General features: G+C 36.8%; 3 protein-coding genes across 5 annotated transcripts; 1 reads left to right on the forward strand and 2 right to left on the reverse strand.

Annotated features, from left to right (window-relative positions):
• Positions 1-73: 73 nt before the first annotated feature.
• Positions 74-10,428, reverse strand: LOC137951787 (uncharacterized). Its single transcript, XM_068798697.1, has 8 exons — positions 10,105-10,428; positions 9,919-10,003; positions 8,892-8,933; positions 7,533-7,701; positions 1,015-1,067; positions 531-764; positions 395-441; positions 74-278 (listed from the first exon to the last, which is right to left on the reverse strand). The coding sequence occupies exons 1-8, from the start codon at positions 10,350-10,352 to the stop codon at positions 224-226; spliced, it is 933 nt and encodes a 310-aa protein (XP_068654798.1). The 5' UTR covers positions 10,353-10,428; the 3' UTR covers positions 74-223.
• A 591-nt stretch (positions 10,429-11,019) lies between these two features.
• LOC137952249 (pentatricopeptide repeat-containing protein At1g26460, mitochondrial-like) lies at positions 11,020-18,439 on the forward strand. Of its 3 annotated transcripts, none has more exons than XM_068799358.1 (7): positions 11,020-11,738; positions 12,303-12,525; positions 12,619-13,098; positions 15,372-15,578; positions 15,661-15,798; positions 15,874-16,061; positions 18,148-18,439. In XM_068799358.1, exons 1-6 carry the CDS (start codon positions 11,110-11,112, stop codon positions 16,057-16,059), a joined length of 1,863 nt encoding a protein of 620 aa, XP_068655459.1. In that variant the 5' UTR covers positions 11,020-11,109; the 3' UTR covers positions 16,060-16,061; positions 18,148-18,439. The 3 variants fall into 3 exon arrangements, with proteins under 3 accessions (XP_068655459.1, XP_068655457.1, XP_068655458.1); XM_068799356.1 differs by lacking the exon at positions 18,148-18,439 and adding an exon at positions 17,637-17,841; XM_068799357.1 differs by lacking the exon at positions 18,148-18,439 and adding an exon at positions 17,475-17,630.
• Positions 18,440-18,681: 242 nt separating this feature from the next.
• Positions 18,682-23,381, reverse strand: LOC137951550 (triose phosphate/phosphate translocator, chloroplastic-like). Its single transcript, XM_068798283.1, has 12 exons — positions 22,747-23,381; positions 22,553-22,624; positions 21,381-21,446; positions 21,196-21,274; positions 20,983-21,103; positions 20,457-20,552; positions 20,182-20,294; positions 20,006-20,083; positions 19,797-19,913; positions 19,542-19,641; positions 19,268-19,368; positions 18,682-19,004 (listed from the first exon to the last, which is right to left on the reverse strand). Exons 1-12 carry the CDS (start codon positions 23,052-23,054, stop codon positions 18,978-18,980), a joined length of 1,278 nt encoding a protein of 425 aa, XP_068654384.1. The 5' UTR covers positions 23,055-23,381; the 3' UTR covers positions 18,682-18,977.
• Between the last annotated feature and the right edge of the window lie 1,677 nt (positions 23,382-25,058).

A 25,058-nucleotide genomic window follows, 5' to 3' on the forward strand; every position in this document is an offset into this window, starting at 1 on the left:
TAAAGTAATTAATTATTAATTAAGTTTCAAGCAAGTATAACTTACTAGCTCCAATATCAAAAATTCTTTTGCATCGAGCAACAAACCTGTTCTTAAAGTGCATCGTTAATGGTTAAGCACATTAGTAAAGAATAACAAATTCTTTTAAAAAAAAAAACATTTAAATTGCATTAAAACATAGACTCCAGTAGCACATGTTTCTTCTCCATACCTAGGACTGCTTTCATGAAAGATTGACACGCATTTCTTCACTGATCACGGCAAAGATTTGTTGAACCCTGATGAGAAATAGTAGAAAACAATGAATTTTTATTTTTCAACAACTATTTTAATATAAAATGTGTAACATGATAGTTAAAAATACTCTGAACACGACGTTTTTTGGTGTTCTTGCCTGCTCATATTGATGTTAGGCTCCACTAACCAGGCTGTCAGATACACCTGCAACATTGGGCAGTAAAACAATAAATGAATTGAAAGTAGCTAATCGTGACTTCAAATTGAACAACGGCAGGTAATTGACCACTTACCTTCATAGTCTCACGGTCTGGAAGATGGTTGAGCTTGATGGTTAAACAACTATTTGACTCGCAACTGTTCATCTTTGGAAAGCGGGGTTCACAGTTTTCTTCAGAGTACAGGTTACTTGTATTCAACTCATCAAATTCCCCTTGGTAAAGCTCGTCTGACCAAGCAAATTCTTGATTTTGTGCTTTTGCAGCTTCATTGCAACTAAGAGACAGCAGCTCGACCACAATCAACCTCTGTCCAAGCAAGCTAATAAATTAAGAACAAAGATATGCATTTCCAACAAGAAACACCAATGCCTATTTAATTAAAAGATGAAAAAGTGAATGATGAGTAGATCGAGTCTTTGACACAATGGTCAGGTTAGAGGGTTTCCAGGTCTTGTTCAGGTTTCGGGTCTCTGGGGTATCACGAGTACCTGTGTGAAAACATATATACAACGAATAGCACGTCAAAAGAACCCACATTCCATGAAGATGGACTGACCTTCATACAGAGCTCCATACTGAACATTTTGACAAGCTCCTGGGCCAAGTTCTCTGAGATTATCAGTACTCACAATCAACATAATCATAAATAAGTGATATCAAGAGGTAAACACAAACATCACAAAGCACCCCATATTAAATGTCCTCAAAAACATTCCTCACTGTAAAGTGAGTTACTTGTGACCTATGAATAATTAACTGAGATGAATTTGCAAGAGGGAAAGTTTCCACAACGGACAATATAAAAACTAAAATAAAATAAAATAATAAAAATAAAAACAAAAAATAATGTTTGCACAAAAACCAAAGGCTCCTCATAAAAGACTATCTACATCAATAGATCGGAAGATGGATAGACATAGATATAGATATATAAGTCAAGGTAAATGAGAAAGGGAGGAAGCATATTGCTTTCATCGGGCACTGGTTAGATATTTAAATGATAATTGAAAAAAGTATAATGATTTAGGTGTAAGCTGTATCTTTTGAACTATTAAAGAGTCTTCAGGGTTCCTTTTGTCATAGCGGGCCAACTTGTTTTAGGATCACAGCATTATTTCCTTCTTTCAAAAGTTTGACAACCATTACTTGATAATTTAGACTTTAGATAATTACTAGGGTGTCTGTTAAGCTTAACAGAGGACTAAATGTAGAAATTATTTTTAGTTAAGCTAAAAAATGGCTTCAGTTGTACAATGTGCTACAATCCACTTGAAATCAAGAGGGCAGTTGGTAGCAGGAAGACAACAGACAACCCATACCAAATCTCAAGTATGTCTGTGGGTCATCAAGACCACCTCTTTCACCAGCTGCCCATAACCCCATCACGAGCTCAGCCAACCCAAAAGTCAAAACACTTATGCCCAGGCCTTCTGCTCGAAAGCTAATAAAAGCAATAATGACACTACTGGGCTATCTGCAATGACCAAAATATTTCCAATCCTACCTCTTTCCAGAGAAACAATCCATCAGAGAAAGAGCACCACTCCATTGTGTTATAATATCAACTCAGGGATATTTTGGTCATTTCATATACCATATTTTTATCTTAAATGATGTATGTTAGGTAGACAATGTCTTCATATGTCTATGGTTCAACTTTCATTCATTCATTTTAGAGGTGTATTTTAGGAAATATGTAAGTTTATGTTTTGGGTATTTTAGTCTTTTATATGAAAATAACTTAAAACCCTGATTAAAAGAAAAAGGGGTGTCCTATTTGAGGCATGCACTCCAAGCTCTTCTTCTCTTATTTTTCTTCCTTTTCTCCAAAATATCAGATTTTCCATGGTATCAAAGCAAGGTTAAGCACTTCTTGGGCAGATTTCTATCATTTTTGTGGTTCTCTCAATATTCAACAACCCTCTGGGAGGATCTTCCCAGATTTCTAGACCGGTAGGGTAAAAGGTTCATTTTTTTCCCTTTTTCTGCCTGCCATAGCTCTTGGCTCATGGTTACTACACTTAATTGAAAAATTATTGGAGTATTGAGTCATTTAATGATCCCAATCTGAGAAATTTCTTCAATACTGCCTGCGTCTCCTTCTACTTTGCTTGCGTCATCATCAATTTTGCATGCGTCACCCAAATTTCATGTAATTGAATTGTTTATTCTTCAATTCCTGGTATTGATTGCTGAGATTGATTGTTATTGATTGGGATTACTGCTGGATTGCCCTAATTGGTTCAACTGTGGGGCCCATTTGACCACGAAGGCATAGAATTTTGGGGAAAAGGTTTCCATTTGACTAATTGACACATTGTTTCACTGAATTGTGGTAGTTTGGTGTGTTTAATGGTTGAATCCAGCACGCAAGTTGTTGTCCGGAGGACCAATGAAGGGTCTGATGTAAAATTCTCTAAGCCTATTCAGATAACTACGATCCGATGGAATAGATCAAATTATGTCAACTGGTCACAATCAGTTTTGACGTATTTGAGGGCCAGAAGGATGGTCAAATACATAACAGATGATCCCCCTATAACTATTACTGAGGATTGGGTGGCTGAAGACAATTTAGTGATGACCTGGTTGGTCAACGGTATGGAGTCACGATTTAGTGACCAAATTTTGAGTTGTAGTACTGCTAAAGCAATGTGGACTACTTTAGCATCTATTCTGTCTCAAGAAAGTTGTCGAGAATCTATGAATTGTATGTGAGATACTTTTAACATAAAGTGTGACAATAAAACGCTAACAAATTACTTCACTGAGATGAGAGGGGTACTACAGGAAATCAGCACATCTCATCCATTTGTTACGAATATTGAAGACATTCATAAGAAAGAAAATCAGATTCAAGTGGCTAGGTTTTTAGATAGTTTGGGCTCTGAGTATGATGTCATTTGAGCTCAATTGTTGGCCAATGAGGAGGTGACCACCCTAGATGAAGCACTAAATAGGGTTCTTCAGGTTGAAGGTACTGTAGTGAGCAAAAATGACTCAGGTGAAAATCTCTCAGATGCAGTTGCTCTTAACCTCCAACCCTCTACTGGCATATCTGATGGTCAGTTTCATGGTGGTAATAATAGAGGTAGAGATTGCTCCTTCTCTACCCGTGGCCGTGATCGAAATGATAAGGGGGATCGAAAATGTGTTCATTGTGGTGGGTCAAACCATATTTTTGAAAATTTGTTGGGAAAATTTTGGTAAACCTACCTGGGCCAACTCTATAGTCAAAGAACAAGACGGCTCTTCTCACATTGGCTCTTATGAAGAAATTCAACAGTTAGTACAGGGACTAGGCCAATTGATTGCATCATCTGCTACTTCTTTGACTGTTGAGACTCATACTTTATCCTCAACGAGTGCCACAATGGTGAGTACAGGTATAGCTACATTGAATGTGTCCCACTCACTCTCCTAGATAATTGATTCAAGAGCTTCTACCCACATGTCAAGTATGTCTTCCTTGTTTCAGTCCATTAATTTGTCTTCTTCATATTGTAGAGCTACTTTGGCTGATGGGTCCACCTCTCCCATTTAGGGGGAGGGTACTGTTCACACTACCCCATAGATATCCTTAGACTCGGTTTTATTTGTTCTCAAGTTTCCCGTTAATCTCTTGTTTGCGAGTCACATTACTAAATCTTTAAAATATTCCATTACTTTTTATCCTACTATAGATTCATCTTACTTATGGTATCTACGCTTGGGACATCCGTCACCGGTTAAATTGTGTCAGTCTTTTCCTTCATTGCCAGCAAATATCTCATTTAACTGCAAGTCGTGTCAGTTGAGAAAGTATCATCGGTCTAGTTTCCCAGTTAGTTCTGGTCGTAGCACCAAATTGTTTGCGTTAATTCATTCTAATGTATGGGTCCATGTCAGATTCCTAGTCCATTTAGTTTTAAGTATTTTGTGTCATTTATTGATGATTTTAATCAGGTAACTTTGGTGTGTCTCCTACGAGAGAAACCCGAAGTTTTTGACGTATTTCTGAATTTTTTTAGTGAAATAAAAAATCAATTTGGTGTTTGTATTCATGTGCTCCGTACTGATGATAAGTCGAAATATCTTAATCATAAGTTTTCGACTTTTTGTGCCTCCCATGGACTCATCAAATGTCTTTTCCTTACAGTCCTGAACAAAATGGGGTGGCCGAATGTAAAAACAAACATCTTCTTGAGGTTACTCGGACACTATTACTACACAAGAACATTCCTAAGTCGTTTTGGGGGTATGTTGTGTTAACTTTTTGTTTCTTAATTAATCTCATGCCCTCCTCCGTTTTGAATGGATCTATTGAACGACATAAGGCCTGACTGACCTTCGGTGTTGATATGTTTGAGACATTTTCTCTTGTAGCCCGACTTACTTCGGTACGTATCTTAATTTTTGTAGCAAATAATAAAGGTTGGCCTCTTTTTCAGCTTGATGTGAAAAATGCCTTCTTGTATGGAGATTTACATGAAGAAGTTTATATGGAGCAACCTCCTAGGTATGTTGCTAAGGGGGAGAGGGAAGGTATGTAAGCTACATAGGGCCATTTATGGACTTAAATTGAGTCCCAAGGTGTTGTTTGAAAATTTTAGTACTATAGTAGTCCAGTTTGGGTTCCACCAGAGTCATTGTGACCAGTCTATGTTCATACTTAAGAAGAACATTGGTGTAGTTATTTTAGTGGTCTATGTAGATGATATTGTATTGTCTGGTGATGATCTAGAAGGCGATACAGAAGTTAAACAATACTTGGCCACATAATTTTAGACGAAAGACTTGGGCATCCTCAAGTACTTTCTTAGCATTGAAGTTGCCTGCAGTAAACAAGGTGTTGTTCTCTCCCAAAGGGAATATATATTAGATATGCCACAGGAGGAGAGTTTGTTGGGTACTAAACTGGTAGATACTCCCATAGAAGTCAACCATAATCTTCATAACACACAGGGTCCTGCTCTCAAGGACAAAACCCAATACCAATGCTTGGTAGGCAAATTAATTTATGCTACAGTTACCAAGCCAGATATTTCATTTATTGTGAAAATTGTGAGCCAATTCATGGAAAATCTGCAGAAAGCACATTTAGAAGTTGCTCAACAGATTTTAAAGTATTTGAAGGGTGCACCAGGAAAAGATCTCTAGTATACTCAATGCGGGCAAATTGATAAGATTAGATATTCTGATGTTGATTATGTTGGGGAAAGATGGATAGATGGTCTACATCAGGCTCTTATTGTTTTGTTGGAAGTAACCTAGTAAAGTAGAAAAGTAAAAAAACAAACAGTTGTGGCTAGATCTAGTGTAGAGGTTGAATATCAAGCAATGGCTCATACGGTTAGTGAACTTATATGGATTAAACCTATTCTTCTTGAATTTGGTTTCCAGTTACCAGGTCTTATGGTCATGAAGTGTGATAATCAGGTGGCCATCTTTATTGCAAGCAACCTTGTATTCCACAAGAGAACTAAACATATAGGTCAATTGTCATTTTATTAGAGATACAGTTATGCATGGAAAGGTGGTTACTCCATATGTGAAGTCTTCAGACCAGTTAGGGGATGTGTTTACCAAGCCATTGGAAGACGTGAACAAGTATCCTTCTATGATAAGCTGGGGTTATTTGATATCTACTCTCTAGCTTAAGGAGTGTTAAAATATCAACTCAGCGGTAATTTGATCATTTTATATATTACATTTTTATCTTAAATGATATCTTTTAGGTAGGCAATGTTTTCATATGTATATGGTTCAATTTTCATTCATGTTAGAGGAGTATTTTAAAAGATATGTAAGTTTATGTTTTGAGGGGTATTTTTGTCTTTTATGTAAAAATCACTTAAAACCCTGATTAACAAAAAAGGGGGTGTTATTTTTTAGGCACATACTCCAAGCAGCAATTGCTGTTTTGCTGTATCAGGGAACTTGGCATCTATGTGTGCCTCCAACATATAAGCCTACAGAATTACCTTCACATTGCATACTACAGCTCTGACAATTGTAAACAAAACATCATCTACACAAAGAACTTCAAGTCTGCCCCCCATATCCAACCTGCCACCAGTTATATTAAGTCACATGAAACAATGCTACTACAAGAGATCATTACCAAGTGGAAACCTTAAGATTATGCCAGCTTCTAGTGGTCCCTGTCAAACAATCTTGTAATGAGTCGTGCCTACTAAATGTCTGCACATAGGGTCATAGTACTCAAAAATTAAACAGGTACTCAGAAGAGCTAGTTCTGATTTCCACAAAATAAGATATAGAAGGTCGAAAGCCATTTGACCAATAGTAGTCATTGCTGCTGAAGGACCAATTGTCCCTCAGAAGAAATGCCTGTCAGAAGCAATCAGCTTGAAGCACCATCAAAAATGCTTAACAGAAACAATGAACTACTAAATATAACACCAATCAGCATCAGTTCAATCGATGAGCTGAAGCAAACATGAAGAATTTGCAACTATGCTGGATGTGGGCACAGACATATATCCATCCATATGAGATTAAAATGGAAAGCAACGTCTACCTATTTCTAGTTTTCAGATTCATGTTCAAACCACATTCTGGAAAGGGTTAAAAACCAACTCACTACCATTAACTTTGCTGAAAATTTTAATTATCAAAGTTTTGAGTTGTTTTTAGTGTGAGAAGCAGTTTAATTCTTCAACTCATACTTTTTGTTTTATGATTAAGGGTATTTTTAACTTCTCATTAAGCAATTAAGGTTTCATAAAAAGAGGAGAGGTTGAAAGATTTAATTACTTGTTCTTATGTTCCCTGCAGTGCTGTCATTCAATATCTCCACTGCCTTTCCCTCATCTCTTCTTCTTCATATACTTACAGGTAGTTTTTTCCCTTGATTTCACCTTTTTTTGTGTTTTGCGTTCTTATAGCCTTACAGTTTATAGTTTTATTACAATTTACATTAATTTTAAAGAGAGTTAAATATCAAATCTTACAAAAAAAATGTAAAGGGAGTTCACTAACTTTGGGAAACATTAAGTGAAAACAAGTGTAGTATGGAACATTTTTTCTAAATAGGAATATCATAAAGTCTATGAGCATGCAAATGCATACCAAAGGCTGGAATTGACATAAAAGAGAATATCAGAATTCCTCCTCCATCTCCAGGATCACTCTCGTCCTCAGGCTGACAACAAAATTGTACAAGTGGGCTACCAGATGGTCCTTTAGAAAAACATCTCATAGACCCACATACATTTGTCATATGAGAAATCACAGCAACCTGTCATTAAATCCTTGCAACATCATTTAAAATCGGCATAAGCATTAAATTGCAGACAATTTTATCTCCAAATGAATGCATCCATCCCAGATTTTGGACTTATACATGTAAATGGTATCAATATAACTTACAAGCCAGCATATCGTTTATATATAGATCCAAAAGCTCAACAAAAAATTTGAAAGATTTGATGTTGTAACACATGGAAATACAATAATATAACTTATTTATCTGGCCATACAACTATCAGCTCTTGCAGGCTACATACCATATAGACAAAAGAGGATAACAAACAAACTTTTGGGTTCTTCACTGGCAGTTTCAAACCAAAAAGATAGAAGCCAAAAAAGTGTGCTTGGGAGTCAAGTTAGCTACCTAAGTCCTTAGTGCTTGCACCTTTGATGTACAAGACAGAACATGACAAGGAATGATAAAGGAAGCAGAGTTTGATTCTATAATAAATCTATGTTTTCAATATTTACCATGAGTAGATTAGTTAATCCAACTACTGATGATACATGAACAAAATATTAATTCTAATGATTATTATTCTACCAAAAAGCATTTTTAGATACACCTGCAATATTTTCATCACAAAAGTGTGCTAACATGTTTAGTCATTACTGACATATAGTGATGCCACATATTGCAACTATGTTCATTCGGTATGCTTTTCCCTACAGAAAAAAAAACGAAATATCAAGATAACAAGGTGATAAGTTTGTGTAAACTAACCAATTTCCTAGTTTTACGAAAATACATCTCAGCATCACCCTCAAATACATTCTAGATAGTTTAAGATTTACTAGTTTGAGAGAATAATCATGGATTGATGCATAGAGGCCTCTTCATTAATCTTCATTTAAGTGAGGATATTTTCAATGCAACATCATGGATATGAAAACCATGGCTGCCTGACTTGAACTTCCAAAATTCCTTGTTGACTTGGGCAAGTCAGGTGAGGTCATTTGAGTGCAAAGGCAGGACTAGGAGCAAGTCAAGGGGAATCACCCAAAATAGAAGGGATGATTCTCCCCTCCTTCTGACCCGAATTTCCTCCTCCAAAGGCAAGTCAACTAGCCTGAGTTTGCCAGTCGACTCACCGAGTCAGAAAAGCATGACTAAAAGACATTATCCGAATAAGAAATAATCCAACAACATGGCAGTTTTCAATTATTAATAAAACTTACCATATTCCTGTAAGAAGATAAAAGTTTCCTCCGGTGAAGGTCCTGGTCCACGAATAAAAGATGTATCAGACATAATCATAGAAGTTTAAGCACCACATAAATCTAAGTGGATACTGGTCTCCTTAAATATCTAATGCATAATCATCTTAAATTGACAGAAATGGTAGCTTTCTCACAAACACATAAAACGAGCCTGCAGCCACTATATAGAACATATATGATGGTTAGGATAACAGTTTTCCAGATATATACAAATTAACACCCACTTTGATGACTGACAATATAAATGTCTGTTACTGCAATAACATATGAGAAGAAGAAATAAGCACAATTAACAAGAAGACAAAAAGATTAAAAAAAAAATATATCTAAGCAATGGAACAAGAGGTATCACATATCTAAAAGGCGGCAATGTGGTCAGAGATGGCAACAGAAGTCAGATCAGTAAAATTTCCACAGAATACATAATCACAGATAAGGAATACATGAAGTCTATCATATCAAAGTGCTTGATTTTCTGCATTTAAAGATTGCCATATTGAAGGCCTTGACTTGGTACAAAGTCGGCATTTTTTTACAAAAAAAACAAAGGCTACGTGGCTGGCATTGCTAAATCACACATCATCCAATTCAAATCTACCATTCTGCTCTGTTTCTATTCCAGATCAATTTTAAAATTTCCATATAGGTTTTAGAAATTCTCGTAACCAAAGCGTAATGCAGATAAAGCAATAGAGCATGTAAATTCTCATACGACATGTTCATCTGATATACTCTAATAAAACAAAATTGATCTTCCCTCTGTACGTTCTTCCTTTTCAAGTGCTAAAGATGGTGAGTCGTCGTGAATTGAATTACAATAGAGTTGCATCGTTTACCATATAGGTAATTGGGGATGATACAATTCCAACAAACAATAATGATTCCATTCAAACAAAAAAAAAGCCGGCATTTCTTCTAACACTGTAATACGGAAACAACATTTCATATTCTCGCTGAAAAAAGAATGACAGTATCGGGTCTTTACCCGCTGCCGATACAACTTCTCGCAAGCTTTCAAGCGAATATCCGTCATTTTGCTCAAAGCGCCCAAATCCATGTCAGGAATATATCTGATTGAGAAACCGAGACAAAATCATTGAGCAAATAAACTAATTACAATGGAAATTTCCCCAAAGTGAACCAGTACAAAGAACCATGGATATTTCTTTACCTCTCAGAAAGATGAGTGTTAACGAGCGACGTCGCGTGCGACCTCCCACTGGATGATATCGAAAACCATTGGTCTTTCAACGAAACCAATCTCGACCATTGATTTCTTAAGTTCCGCTGCGCAGCAGGCCGCCATAACCGATTCGCAGAGAGAGGCGGCAATCTGGAGGCAGCGCTTTGAGGGGTACGTTTTTCAGTTACAGAAGAAGAAGAGGAGGGCGTGGGAGGTGAATCTAGCAGGCTTTGCATCTCTTCGCGCCCTTTTTCTTCTCATCAAAAGTTCAAATTGTCTAGAGCTGCTCGATACAAAGTACCACAAAGACCCTTTTTCGCAAGGGGGACGACGGGGCTACGCTATGCGCTTGGCAAGGAAAATCAGAAATGATTTGATCAGGGCAGCTGATAACAACGTGCACTTATTTACCTTCTAATTTCAAAATAATGTCTAACCAAACTATTTTAAAATTCAGTTAAATCACATTTTGTTACCCCACTTGATGTCAGAGTCAAATTAGAATAATGTCAAACCGAACCTAGGGGCATTTTGTTCCAAAATTAACATATAGTCGTTTTATCACATTTGGTCAAATAAATCATAGTATAAAATTATTTTATAAATAATCTATGAATTTTCAAAAAATAATGTAACAGAGTTTTTAATAGAAACGAACTTAGTATTGGTTCTATACATGAAGCCGATAGATGTTGTTACAAAGCATTGCAATTTCGTGCATCTAGGAAAGCAGGTGTTAGTATTTAACAAGAATAGAACAAGATTATGTCTTAGATTTTTTAAAACCGGAAGTGAAGTTTGAACGATGTGTATCAGAACATGAAAATCCGATACGTATCGTTTGATATGCGATACATAATAGCGGGACCGATTCATCCCCATTCCATTTTGCCTTTCGTTTCTCGTCTCCCTGCAAAAGCTTTGCCACGAAATGAAACCAGTAGCGAAGCCCTGGACTAGCTAAGTGAGACCAGTAGCTCGAGTGTCGCATCAATGTCGACGAGAATGTTGTTGATTTTCTTCAAGACGCAGCATCCCTTTTTCAAGACTCTCGCTCAGACAAGCCTCAACTCGCTCCGCCATGTCTCCACATTTCCTTTCCTCTCACAAGAGCCTCAAATCCAAGACCCGCCCCCAACTCCCCTCCCTCCCAACCCTTCTTCAGGAAGCCCTCTCTATCAAGAAAACTGGAGGAATCCTTATGCCACTAACCCTGATCTCACCTCCTTGCTCTCTCAGTCGCTCGTGCCCTTGGGTATCCCGCAGCCAGCTGCACCTTCTCCTAGAATACAGGCTCTGTCCCAGACCCTTGACGTCGCAAGCCTCATGAATGTCTTTGCTGATTGGATGACATCGCAGAGATGGGCTGACTTGAAGCAGTTGTTCGAGTTCTGGATCAAATCCTTGGACAAGAACGGAAAGCCTAACAAGCCGGACGTTAATTTGTACAATCATTACCTGAGGGCGACTTTGATGATGGGCGCCACAGCGGGCGAGTTGCTGGATTTGGTTGCCCAGATGGAGGACTACGAGATTTCTCCAAATACCGCGTCATATAATTTGGTTCTGAAGGCCATGTATCTAGCTGACGAGAGTGGAGCTGCTCAGAAATTACTAGACAGGTAAGAAGATGATATTGCGTTAGTGTTCATTGTACAAGGTATACCCGGATTATTTCCTCTCCCAACTGTGACATTGATTTGCTAAACTAAAATAGAATGGACTTAAATTTGGTCTCTTCACGCAACGCCACTGTCAGGAGTTCCTTTTTCTTGTTTTTTTTAGTCATTTTATACTTGAATCACCGTATTTCGTGTAAAAGGCAGAAGTAAATAATGGCTGGCATCGTTCTGAAGATTCCTAAAGTATTCCTTTTTCTTGTTTTTGTTAGTCATTTCATACTTGAATAACCGTATTTCATGTAAAATACAAAAGTAAATAATGACTGGCATCTTTCTGATGACTCCTAAAGTAACTGATGGGTTTTCTTTTCATTCTCGGATAGTTGTTAGTTTAATTTTTTGTTGTCTTTGGATCAGTTTCCTTAATTTTAATTTGAAAACTTGAATCTGTTATAAACCTTTTGAGTTCAGAAGTCAGTTCCTCTCCTTCTAATTTATCAAGATACTTTATGCAAGGATATGCCATTTTCCCTTTGTGGTGAATCTTTCATTGATTGACATCAGGATGCTGCAGACAGGAAAGGATTCCTTGCCAGATGATGAATCGTATGACTTGGTTATCGGCTTGCTTTTTAAAACAAATGACATAGATTCTGCCCTGAAATACTTAGATCTCACCCTGAAATCAGGTTATATGGTCTCCATGAGGGTCTTCTTAGACTGTGTTCGAACTTGTGTAAATGCCGGGAGGTTGGATACCTTGGCCTCAATCATAGAGAGATGCAAGGTAATAAATCTTCAAAGTAGTTGGCTCATGCCAAGTTATGTTCTTAAAAGTGACCATAGTCTAAGCCTTTTGCACCGTTCTCTCCCCCTGCAGGCAATGGATCAAAACAAAGCCTTGTGCCCAAGCTGGAATTTGTGCAACTACATTGCTGATGTGGCACTCCTAGCTGATCATAGCAAATTAGCTTTCTATGCCTTGGAGTTTCTTGCTAGGTGGATAGCTCGTGGTGAGAATGCTAGACCACCTGTTCTTCTCTCGGTAGATGAGGGTTTGGTTGTGTCAGCATTTGGGACTGCTGCTAGGACCTACGACAACAAACTTGTTGATGCTTCGTGGGCAATTCTTCAGCGTTCATTGCGTCAAAAGAGGGTGCCAAACCCTGAATCATATTTGGGAAAGATATGCTCCTATGCATCATTGGGGAACTTGCAAAAGGCTTTCAGTACTCTGCATGACTTTGATACTGCATATGGGAATATGGCTGAAAAGGATGAGCAGTTGTTTTCTCCCTTCACTTCTCTGTACCCTTTAGTTGTTGCTTGCACCAAGGACGGCTTCACAACATTGGATTCGGTATGCCTTTTTAGCTATTGTTTTTTATATGCATTTGTCCCCCTAGGCAGATGTCAGATAGTTAGTCTGTTGGTATTAGACTAGTTCGTGAGTATTGCCTGCATTGTGTAATGGGCTGAGTAGACCTGGTACTTGACCTGCTTAGTTAGCTTTCAAATTTCTGACCAGTTTGAATATAATTTTTGAAATTAGATGCTTATTGCATGTGGATGTTTTGTATTAGATTTTGGGATGCATTCTTTTCCCTGATCACTGTGATTGGTTGTTTTGTCGAGATCAAGGTTTTCCAACCTGGACTTGGGGAACTGACTTGGGCACCTGAAATCCTGGGTCAGTTCGCCTAGCTCAGGACCTGTGAGTCCATTAGCCGGATGAATAGAAGGGTCAAGCTCGACCACCGAACCAACCCGCCCCCTCCTGAATTTGAGTCAGTCCAGCCAAGTCATGGGTCGACCTGGCAAGTCAGAAAATCATGGTCATGATAACATAGTTTCCACTATCTAGTAGGAGATATTCACCCAGACTTACTTTCTGTGCTTGCATCCTGAACTCTTTGAAGCACGCTTTGTTCTATTGGCTGTTTTATAATTTTCCTATTTCTTAGCCTTTCCCAGTTATCTTGTTTCTTGAGATGTGCTATTTCTGATTCCTTGGTAACTGAAGCTTATTGATGAAAACTCTTTAGGAACAAAAGAGGATATTAATACAAAACTTTTTTTTTTTTTTTTTTGAATGTTGATTATACACACTCTCTTTAACCCTGTTGAACTCAAGACCTCACACGTAAAACCCCCTCTCGTAACTACTGAGCCAGAGGCTCAGGTTACAAAAGTTTTTGTTTATCACCATTCAAAAAAGTGTAAATGTAAATGAAATGACGTTAATATTTGTTTTTGAAACATGATGTTAATATAACTTAGGTAGGTTAAACATTAAATATTTTTAATTGTTTCTTAAAATATGAGAAAAAAAAATAATCTTTCATGGCATTTTCCAGGCCATGTTGTGATCTGCTTCATGGTTGCTCATTCATTCTTCTGTACCATCTCTAAGTTCCTGGTCTTCAAGTCTACAAGATAGGTGAATAATCTTCAAAAAGGGATAAAATAAGTTATGTTATAATTTTGAAATGTCAATGAAATAATGAGTGCACTTATCGAAGTTGCTAAAATGCATTATATGGGTAATATTTAAATTGAGATTTTATAGCTGCATAAATTGAGAATTAAATTTAACATGCTCAAACATTTTAACAGGGGAAAAATAGTGATAAATAATATATAAATAACAAGTATTATAAGAATTTAAGAGCAACAAAGCACATCTTTTTGGTTGAATGTTGATTACTTAAAAACACGTACTGTATAGCAAACTTTAGCGACACTTGAACTCAAGACCACTAGTGATTTTCTCATGCGGGCATCAAATCAAAGGCTCTTTCACCTCCAACTACCATGTTAAATGCTGGGTACCTAGCAACTTTACAGAATGAAAAATTGAAGAAAGCCAACCTAGCAAAGGCACTGAATATTGTTGGTTAAATGGAGATTGGGGGCTGATGTAGGATTATAGAGTGTTAGATAAAGAGTTTGCAACCCTCTTAAAGTGGAAACAAGTGTCTAACAATGTACAGTTTTAGATGGATTTTACAAGCTTGAATTTTTTAAATTTTATCACAGTTGACATTTGTAGCCTAGCAGTGAGTAACTCACTTTGTTATTATTATTGTTATTTTTTTTTTGAGTAACACTTCAATTTTCTTTTGAAACAACTTTGATCCTTGTCAGTGGACCGTCACTCTGTATTAATTTACTCAAAGAGAAAATCAGTGTACAAGTTTGGTTAATATCAGAATCATTGAACAGTATGCACAGATTTATAGAGAGAGTGTGTTTCTCTCTCAATAAGGTTTGACATGAAAACATATCAGTTAATTGGTCTCTTCAAAGCTGAAATACTGAGATGCATATTTATTCCTCCTATATCCCTTGATCTCCAGTCCCTCACCCATATAATCACAACAAGAACAAAAATGAAAAATATAATCACAGCAAAAAAAAAAAAAAAAATGAATAGAAAAATCTTGTACCAATATCAGAGCAAGAAGAACTCTCATTATCAGTTTCCTCTAGGTTCATGATATAGGGCCTTTATGTAGTACTATGTTATTTTCTATATAAGGATGATTGTGCTTGCATGTATTTTCTTGAGGCTTGCTGAACGATTTCTTTCTTCCCATTAATTATTAGCATTTTTCTGAAAACCTTACTCAGGTTTATTACCAGTTGGAGAATTTGAGTCGCGCAGATCCGCCTTATAAATCTGTTGCTGCTCTTAATTGTGTAATATTAGGTTGCACAAACATATGGGATCTTGACCGTGCCTACCAAACTTTTGAGGCTATAAGCAACTCTTTTGGGCTGACCCCTAATCTTCATTCATACAATGCCCTTATGAAGGCATTTGGGAAGCTCAAAAAGGTGAATGTGGCTAATTCTTGAAGCAAATTATAAGATTTTCCTTTTGTGCTTTTCTACTTATATGGTTGAATTGCCTTGACAGACTTTTGAAGCTTCAAGGGTTTTCGAGCATATGATGAGCTTGGGTGTAAAACCAAATGCAATGTCATATTCACTACTTGTTGAAGCACACCTTGCCGACAAGGATGCAAAGGCTGCTCTATCAGTGATTGATAACATGGTATAGGAGCTCTTTTGACCACCATTTCTATGAGGACTATGTTATTCAATTTTGGCCCTTGTGTTTTTTGGACAGGTACAAGCTGGATTGACTCCCTCTAAAGAAACCCTAAAGAAGGTTAGGAGGCGATGTGCCCGAGAAAGTGATGGTGACAGTGATAAACGGTTGCAGTCCTTAGCTGGCCAGTTCAACCTGCGAATGGGAGGTGAAAAACGCAGAGAAATGCTTTTCCAGCTTCAGTACAGCACTGCTTATCCTTAGAGGTATTCTTAATCTTATTGGTCACAAATCAAATCAATTATGGACTCCAGCTGTATTGATCTGCATGTATAAAATAAAGAAGAAGACAGATCTGCTGTGACAACAGCCTGCAAGACGGTCTAATGTGCATGAGTGCTTCATTAATTGAAGTGCAGATTGTCTGCATAACATCCAGGTTAGAGAAGATATGAAACATATTGACCCAAGTTTAGCCTAAAGACAAGGTTGGAATTTAAAAATGAAATTATCCTGTAGTCATCTCTCTCTTATTTGGAAGTGAAGGATGTTCTAGCCCTAGTTGTTGAACCCGATTTGGTCACCTACCCGGTAAGGCCACCGATTGAATTGGCTTTGATGTTATCAAATAGTATAATTATTCTAAAAACAATGAAAAAAACACAATTGGAAATTTGCATTAGGGAGGGAAACAAAACCCTAGCCATCTCCCTTCTTTCTGTAGGTGGGGGAGAGGCCCCTGCCCTGGTCCTCCCCTTTTTATTGCACCATCAGTGTAGGGGTCGTTCCCTCCACTGTTACTTTGTCATGGGGAAGAGAATTCCCCTGTGCACCTTTGGAAGTGCCTAAATCAATCATGTCAGCCACTGCTTCACCATTTGAATTGACAAACCTAATCAACCGAGTTTTGGCCCATTTTTGGGTCATGTAGTGTTCTTACCCGATGGAAGGATTGGGTCTGGTTGAACCGAATTCAATCAGCCAGTCCAGCCTGGTATAGCAGTGGTTCTAACAAATTATCTGAAATTAAAATAAAATAATAGGATGACTTTTGGATGTCATTCGATTTCTCACGAGATGGAATCTCTGAAACACAGTTGCTGGGTCACTTTCTCTTTCTTTCTCCCATGCTATGTTACATGATACTGCTTTTTTGTTTGTATATCATCCACCGATTTACTTGGATAATTGAGTTTGATTTGATTTTTATTGCAAATATGAAGATTGATTAAGGTTAAGAAAGTGCATAACCTAGTGAAAGAGAGTGAAAGTTCTTTTTGGAGATCCTTTTTCTATAGAATGTGCAATTTTATATTAGTTTTAAGCATACGAAAAGTGTGTTTTCACTTGCTCTTTTATCCTGAACTAAGGTGGAGATTGGGAGCAATATCATCCCAAGAAGTGAAATCACAACCTTTTGGTGAGCTATCCCATTCTCTGATAGGCTTAAAAGAGAGAAACTTAGTGAAATGAATGTGTTTTTCACTTTCTCTTCAGAGTTTATTTTTTTGTCCAATTTTCTAGAGAAAATGATCTTTCTAGCAGTTTTTCCTACACTGGCAGCCTGAAGTGCTTGAATGACTTGTGCTACATGGGTATTATATCAGTTGTCCTGTCGTTAACAACTTGAATATTTCTCAACTTTTTGCATTCATGCTTACCTTTGCTAGGCCTTGCAGATTCTTTGGGGGCATTAATGAACTCACAATGTGTACTACTGGATTTAGGGCATTCAGCAATGAACACTTTTTCATTAATTCAGGATGGATCATTGCTTAATTTGTTTGCTTGTAATAACTGCCTCTGTTGGCCATTTGACAGCAGATTGATCTCAATTGCAGGGTACCATCTGGTCGTTTTACTAATGGGGGCCATTTTTATTTGTTACCGAATCTCTGGGCTGCATATTGTTCCCTCAAAGCAAGCAACTCTTCCCATATGAGTCTTCTCTAGCATCATCAATGCTTGTAAATTTTTACATAATTATACTCAATTTTAGAATGTGTTTAGGTGGGAAATTTAGAGTTCTTTTTCCTTTTCTTTTTACCTTTTCTTTTTACCTTATTGTAGCTTTAGATTTTCCTTACCTTTCAAGTTGGTATCTTCTTTCATCAAAATGAAGCGAGGATTCTGAAATGCTTACCCGGGAAATGAGTCATGAGTGTCTTAGTAGGATGCAGATAAAAAATATTGGACTCATATCGAATGATGTCCAAAATCGAATTGTTGCCCACTATTTTCTTTATCTAATAATGCTTGAGGTAGTGTTATTATTCTATTTTGCAAAAATATATGTTACCGAAATGCTTACTGAGCATGGATGTCATTTAATTCATTGTGATCATTGACCAGTTCTTGCAGATTCATGAGGCCATTATCGTTAAGTGCAGTAACGTTGGGTCTAATTGAGACTGCAAAAGATGGTGTGGTGAAAACGCTGGATGTTTGTTGATCTATTTTGAACCGTATATGCAGAGATCAGATAACTGAGATGTATATGAAACAGGGGTGAGAAGCAACGGAACTCAAATTTAGAGTAACAATGGTAAAGGGAAAAGTAAAGAATTTGAGATGGTTCTGTAGGTGCAGAGATCATATAGAGCAACTGAAATTGATTGATTGATTTTATGCAACCATTACCTGATTATTAAGGGCAATTCCAATGAATAAAAGTGCTTTTAATGGCAAATTTTACTTGCTTCAAGAACTGGAACGTGGAATCATAGGATCTACATTTTAGTTTGATTGTATAGAATACCTTAGTGAATATACTGGAGTCGGGATGAAAAAGTTGATGAGATAGCAGATCCTACTATCACGAAAAGAAGTATACGTTTTTAGCTAATTGCCCATAATCAAGAGAAATACAGATCCATGCCATCATGATTTATTCTCCTACATCAGATTTGTGCGGCTTTTATAATTAAGAAAAAAATAAAGTTGACTGTAACAGTTACAGAAAGAAAATTGAATATTATGCCCAGGAAGCTTGGTCTCAATGCAACTACAGGGAAATTAATCTGTCTATTTCCTCTTGTTCTTTTAGCCCTTTTATACTTCAATCGAGAACTGCTTGGATGAACCAGGTCAGGGATTGGAATTCCAAACAAAGCAACGATGAAGTGAACACAAATTTGCAGGTTCTTATCTTGTTATTACCTTCAAATGGAATTTAGAGTCAGTTATGAGGCAGCAGTTGCAGCAGCCTTCTGCAAGAGAAAAAAAATTGTAAAAAAAAGTAAGAAAATGGTGTAAAAAAAGAACTAAACAAAAGGACAGGAGTTAAGAGTTTTATCTTAAAAAACAGGTCTTAGGTACTCATTTTGACAGTTTTTATTCCATTTTTTTTATTGCTAAAGTGAGAATGATTGAGATAGATTAAAACTTAATGTAATTGACTCATATGTTTTTAGTAAATTTTAAAAGTGAAAATAAATCATACATGATAAACCCACTTCTAAGATAGTCTTACCCTTTTTTGCTCCTCTATGTTTGCCTTGATCAAGGAATACATTGCAACTCCAGCAATAGCAATAGCTGTACCAATACCTGTCTGTGTGGAGATCCTGTTGCCTGTTCCAATTTTATAAACTCATATTAGAAATGCAAACCACATAAAAATCATGTCATATAAGATACCTCTATTATTTTAAACATTTCAATTAAAACAAAATGTGATTTATACAACTACATGTGGCAAAGTTTCTTCCGAAAAGAAACACCAAAAAAGGGAGACAAATACTTACCGAACACGACAATAGAGAACCCAATGACAAACACACGCTTTAATACATTTCCAACTGCATGGGTAAGGGGTGCAACTCTTTCTAGAGTGTTAGTAGCAATCTGTGACAATATAATTTTAATCAGCATCGACGGGTCAACTTATAAATCTACAAAACACAACTTATAATCCCCAGCTACTGATCTAATAATTAAAAGAAACAGGATGAGATATGAACATCATATAGGATAAGAATTGAAGCTTTGCCAATCATCACCTGATTGTAGAGATGATAAAACATTCCAACCCAAAACAGATCTGAAATAAACTTTTGAAGACCCACTTTAGCAATTGCATCAGCAAAACCATGCTGCATCAACTTGGGTCCCTCAATCTGAAATAACCATCAGGCAATGTTCCCAAGAAACGAATTCAGCTAAGAAAAATGTTGGATCAACAATAACTGGGGATGGTAAGGACACTTACTATTACTGCAGGTGGGATGCAGACCAGAAGAGCAATTATTGAAATATAGGCATAGACATTTGTGCTATCCATGTCAGTCTGTCAGAGCATTTATGAAAAAAACAAATTGAAGAATAAGCACACTAACCTGAACTAATAAAGAGTAAATCAAGTTTGAATGGCTGCACCAGTTATACCATGGCTTTCTTTGAATAAATGCTTCGGTATGTAAAAGCAATGTTTGAGATCATGGCACTGATGAAGCCAGTCCAATTGAATGAAAGTTCAGTTAGTGAAGCCATAGATACACCTACAATCCATAGTAAGAAATGGCAACATGAGTACATGGCACTCATCCCCATGTATATGAGGGGATTTCACAATCTATAATTTGGGGGAAAAAAGAGAAGTACAGCTACTACAATGGCAGATAAAAAACTCTCAAAAGAAAAAAAGAAAAAAGAAAACATACCAATAACAACTGGTGCTAAAGATAACCACAGAGATAAAGGAATTTGGTGACCCAAAACAAACTGAGAAGCAGCAGCATTGAAGAAAGGCTCCAGAGCTGTATACAGGGATCAGGACAACGATTAGACTACAGGATACGAAGTTTAGCACAGCTAGTGATTAGAATTGCTTATACTACAGATATTGAGAATATTTCATTAAAAACCAGTGCTTTAAACACTTAGCTTAGTAAACAGAAAGGCTTCATTTTACCTTTTCATTAAGAGAAGCTTCTGCACCTAATAAACATGAATATTTACAATATAAGAAGTGATAAACAGGCCTCAAAGTGAATAAAATCAGGGCCTTCTTGACAAAAGTTACACGTTTAAACAAATATTCGAAATAATATAGATAGATCTAGATATTCCTTCCCTGCTGAGTCTCATTGATTTCTGATAGATTGAACATATTTATGTGATATAGTAGTAGCCAAATGTTTCAGAGAGTAGAGCTTGGGTACAAGACACCAGCAGAGACTCATATACCTTTAACTGTGTGTGTGAAAGACACTGCAACGGCAGCAAATGAGACATTTGACATGACATGTCCAAGTGCATGACATAGTGCCACGGGAGTGAGGAGTAACAACAGATCCTTGTTGATTGGCTAATCACAATAAGACCAAATTAAAGACAAAATAACTCTTTGAGTCTTATTTAGAAGGCACAAATCAAAAGAGTTTTGAGGGGACAACTTACAGCACGTTTTGGTAGACCAATAGCCCAACTAACTAGACAGTAGGCAACTCCAACAAGTAGATGTACTAGTGAAACAAAACTGTTCAAATAAAAAACATGTATAGGAAATAGTTACTGAAAGGAAGCAAACTAGACAGCACCACTAAGGAAGTTACTGAAAGGAATCAAGCAATCACAGGACTTACTATGGATATGGGAAATAATTATAAACCTTCTTGTTGATTATATTGAAAATAACATTCAAGAAATACCTGCAGAAAAGCAGACCATTAGTTATGTCCATAACGAGAATACGAAAAATGAAAAATAGGGACAAATGTTTAAGTAGAGATATTAAAAGAAGTTTATAAATTGGAAGGTCGGCTTCATCATATTGCATGATTTCCATTTTGAGTCTAAACTCCACGTCCTACTCATCTGGGAACGGGTGCATATATAATTGAGATATACACCCAGAATAACACAAAAATAAACATGCAAACATACAAAAATTAGAATACTCATATTGTAGTCTTCATATTTTTTACCTCTTCTACATTTTTCTTAATATTTTAGTCTTCATATTTTTCATCATTTACATTTTTCTCTTTTCAAAGTGGATGAGATTAGTATTATAATAAAATGAATAATACATACTTAAGCAGAGGAAGTTAAACGAGAAAAACAATGTCTCCCTAATAGGAAAGGAATGTTTGATGTGATTGGAGTACTTGTACACACTGAATCATGAGTCTGGAGTCTTGCAGTTGATATGCCTGAGGTCACACCATGACAATTATCAATAATCCAATGCTATAGTTGAATTTGGTCTGTTATTAATTTTTATGAACCATTCATTTCCATCCACTGACTGGGTTGTTCTACTTCCACAAAAGATTCTCATGTTTCAGCTATATCATGCAGGCACTACACTAGCTTGCCATGGGAAACTGATACAAGCTATCTCTTTCTCTGTTCAATGAATTTGAAATCCTGATACCATTCCAAAAACCAAAAAGAATAAAAGGTCAAGTTCCAACACCAACACAGGAAACTGATTGCAGTACAACAGCAAAATAGAATGCAATTTGGCATATCCAACTTTGTAATAACAGTTTTCAAACTGGAACTAGTTTCCTGCAAAAGATATAGAAACAGAACTGTACACATCCAGCTGCAGGAAAAGAGAGATCACATTGTAGAAGAACTGTATAGGTTGAAGGAAAAGATAGCCGAAGAACCATAGAGATAAGTAAGTGATATGTGCTAATGAACCATCCAAGGTACATCTTTCAGACAAGCCTGTGTAACATGCATAAGTTCATAAATCTAAACTTCATTAATTTTCGAATATATGAGCTGCACTAGTGCATATTACCACAAAAAGAAAAATGCTCCAGTAATAAGAGCTGAGTACTTCTCCGAAAAGCTCTTCGAAGGCTTGGAAAGCCTGCAACCAAATAAAATAATTAGTAAAACATTTGGAAAAAAAAAATCTTCTCCCAAACTGCCTACAAGGCTCGTACAACGAAAGAACCACGCCAAAACAGAAAAAAAGGGGTAATTTCTAACCCTTTTGCTGCAGATATGTCGCCACCATCAGCATCAGCTGCGGCAGCAGCAGATACGATTGGAAATTCTGTCTTCCGGTTCCTCCTCGAAACAGAACTAAAACTGTAAAGTCTCAAAACCTTGTTAGAGAAACCAGTTCGATTTTCTCTTTCCGGCAGCGGAGAGAAGGCCAGGCTAGAGGTCCGTGTCGCGATCGGGCTGACTTTCTGAAAACGAAAAACAGGCGAAGGCCTAACCGGAGAGAGAAAAAGTGAAGACAATCGAGAGCCAACACTCGGAAGTAGAATTGGATGACCAACAGACGCCATGACAACCAAACCCAAGCAACAAAACAGAATTCGAGAATCAACCCACAAAGAAACAATCTGAAAAAAAGAAGAAAAGAAATGAGACAAAGACTTTTTAGCTCGAAAACGGAGCAAGGGGATCGACAAATGGTAAGAAAAGTGTTTCTGCTTTACGGGACCAGATTTTTAAACGCAAAGCGAGACGAAGGGTAGGTCCGACTGGGTGCAGGAAAGGTGTAAAACCACAAAGTAAACAGCAATCAAGGGGTAAGAAAAGCAGCAGACAAGTTTCTGCAAGTCTAACGGCGTCTCAGAAATTGCAGTTTGAAGAAGACAATCAAATTTAATATCGTTTTACATATATTAATGCTACTGTATTCCGACATCCGAAAAGGAAAGGAGACAAAAATAAAGAACAATGCCAGGGAATTGATCCTTCTTCTTCTCGGTTTTAACTTTTGAAAACGGAGCAGAGAGAGATTCCGTGCTCCCGCCATTCATAACAGTGAAAATCACAAAATAATCAAGAAAACATTTTCATGATTTTGTAAAAAACTTAAATTTTAGTTCTAAATGAATTTTTTATTATGTTTAATTAATTATAAATTGGGTAGAGTATGGGCAGGGCAAATCTGGATGGAAAAAATTCATGAAATCGTAGGTAGATGCAAGGTTGCAGTCGCTGTGAAAGATAAAGTTGAGCTTTTCACCACTCTGATCCTCTAATTGCATTTGTTCATAAAAAAATCCAAAATGATTAGTTCAATTAAACATTAAACTATCATTTCTTGTCACTCGTTAATTTAGACAGATTGCATCATGAAACCACCCAACTTTGATGTTTCCTCCCCTTTCTTTAAATGAAATCAATTTCTGTTTTTGGAAGTATTGAAAAGACCATTGAGATAAGAAAGAGAAAGAGGAGAGGGGAAGGAGATTCCAATGCTGTGTCAGTTTTCAATTCGGAGGGCAAGGAGATTCAGACATTATACCTGCAAGAGAGAAAACGGGGCAATGATTGGATGCCTCTACTATGGGCTGGTTTTGACATAACTGCGCCATCGGACCCATCTCCATGTGACTGGTCTTAAAAGCTCTCGTCCTTTTTCTATTTTTTCTTCACTATCATCTATTGATCCTTTTCATTGCTATTCTTTTAGCTTGTTTGAATGAGAAAAATAAAACTAATACCTTGGCAAACCTCTAAATGGACACCATATTCACTCCTTATTATCCCCCTTTGAGCTAAGATTACATCCTATTGATCACTTGTTGGTTCATTCCATGTAAGGGGATTGATGATAAGTAGGGGTGGTAGCAACCCAAAGTTATGAAGTGTTTGGGCTTTGGCTCTATGTATGTTCGATTCATTTAGTGTGTTTTTTTTTTTTTTTTTTTTTTTTTATCTTAGCTTTAGCTGAAGGTCGAGTCTTGCTCCAAGGTTGTTAATAGAAACGGGTAGAACTCAAGCATGGTCCAACTCGACTCTCGACTTACATGAGCCAACTAAACTCTTATTTTCGGGAAAGCTGAGTACTAGAGGTTCAACACATCAGTCCCTCTCATAATTAAAATATGTCGGATTTTCAACCTTTTCAACACAAGAAAAGAAGCTATGTTCTTGTTCTTTCCTTTTTTCCACCTGTTGAAGAAGCTATATCAATGAGTTTAAGATGAGTCTCATGAAAAACATATTTCACAAGCTTCATTGAGTTTATGGTGAATCTCATGCAAGACAAGTTTTACAAGAGAAGCAAGCTTAAAGAAAAAGTTGAATAAAAAGAGGAAGATTTTCTCTTATTCTCTTAGTTTTCTTGTCCTTATTAACTTATTTGTGATTAGATTTAGTGAATATTCTTGGGGTGTAATTGGAGACTTTTGGAAAAAAAAAAAATTTTTAGTAAGAATCAAGTTGTATTCCATTATAAAATGGCATAATGTAACTGATCAATATGTCTCTCTCATTCTTCTCTTAATCAATACCAATGCGCCTCTCCTTGTTCTCTCTTTTCTCCCTCAAGTTTC

The sequence above is a fragment of the Aristolochia californica genome, unplaced genomic scaffold (genome assembly GCF_029961685.1).
Source record: "Aristolochia californica isolate CCGP_79_NKW_82.1479 unplaced genomic scaffold, dmAriCali1.0.hap1 SCAF_15, whole genome shotgun sequence".
NCBI classification, from domain to species: Eukaryota; Viridiplantae; Streptophyta; class Magnoliopsida; order Piperales; family Aristolochiaceae; genus Aristolochia; species Aristolochia californica.

Coding starts and splice junctions, on each gene's coding strand:
- LOC137951787 (XM_068798697.1), bottom strand. CDS start 10,352: ATGCAAAGCCTGCTAGATTCACCTCCCACGCCCTCCTCTTCTTCTTCT. Junction 7,702..8,891: donor TATCTTCTTACAGGAATATG/GTAAGTTTTATT, acceptor ATTTAATGACAG/GTTGCTGTGATTTCTCATAT. Junction 442..530: donor CAGACCGTGAGACTATGAAG/GTAAGTGGTCAA, acceptor CCAATGTTGCAG/GTGTATCTGACAGCCTGGTT.
- LOC137951550 (XM_068798283.1), bottom strand. CDS start 23,054: ATGGCGTCTGTTGGTCATCCAATTCTACTTCCGAGTGTTGGCTCTCGA. Junction 21,447..22,552: donor GGAGCATTTTTCTTTTTGTG/GTAATATGCACT, acceptor GCTTTTCTGCAG/GTATTTCTTGAATGTTATTT. Junction 19,369..19,541: donor GTTCTCTATTGTCGTGTTCG/GTAAGTATTTGT, acceptor AAATTGGAACAG/GCAACAGGATCTCCACACAG.
- LOC137952249 (XM_068799358.1), top strand. CDS start 11,110: ATGTCGACGAGAATGTTGTTGATTTTCTTCAAGACGCAGCATCCCTTT. Junction 15,579..15,660: donor CATTTGGGAAGCTCAAAAAG/GTGAATGTGGCT, acceptor TTGCCTTGACAG/ACTTTTGAAGCTTCAAGGGT. Junction 15,799..15,873: donor TATCAGTGATTGATAACATG/GTATAGGAGCTC, acceptor TTTTTTGGACAG/GTACAAGCTGGATTGACTCC.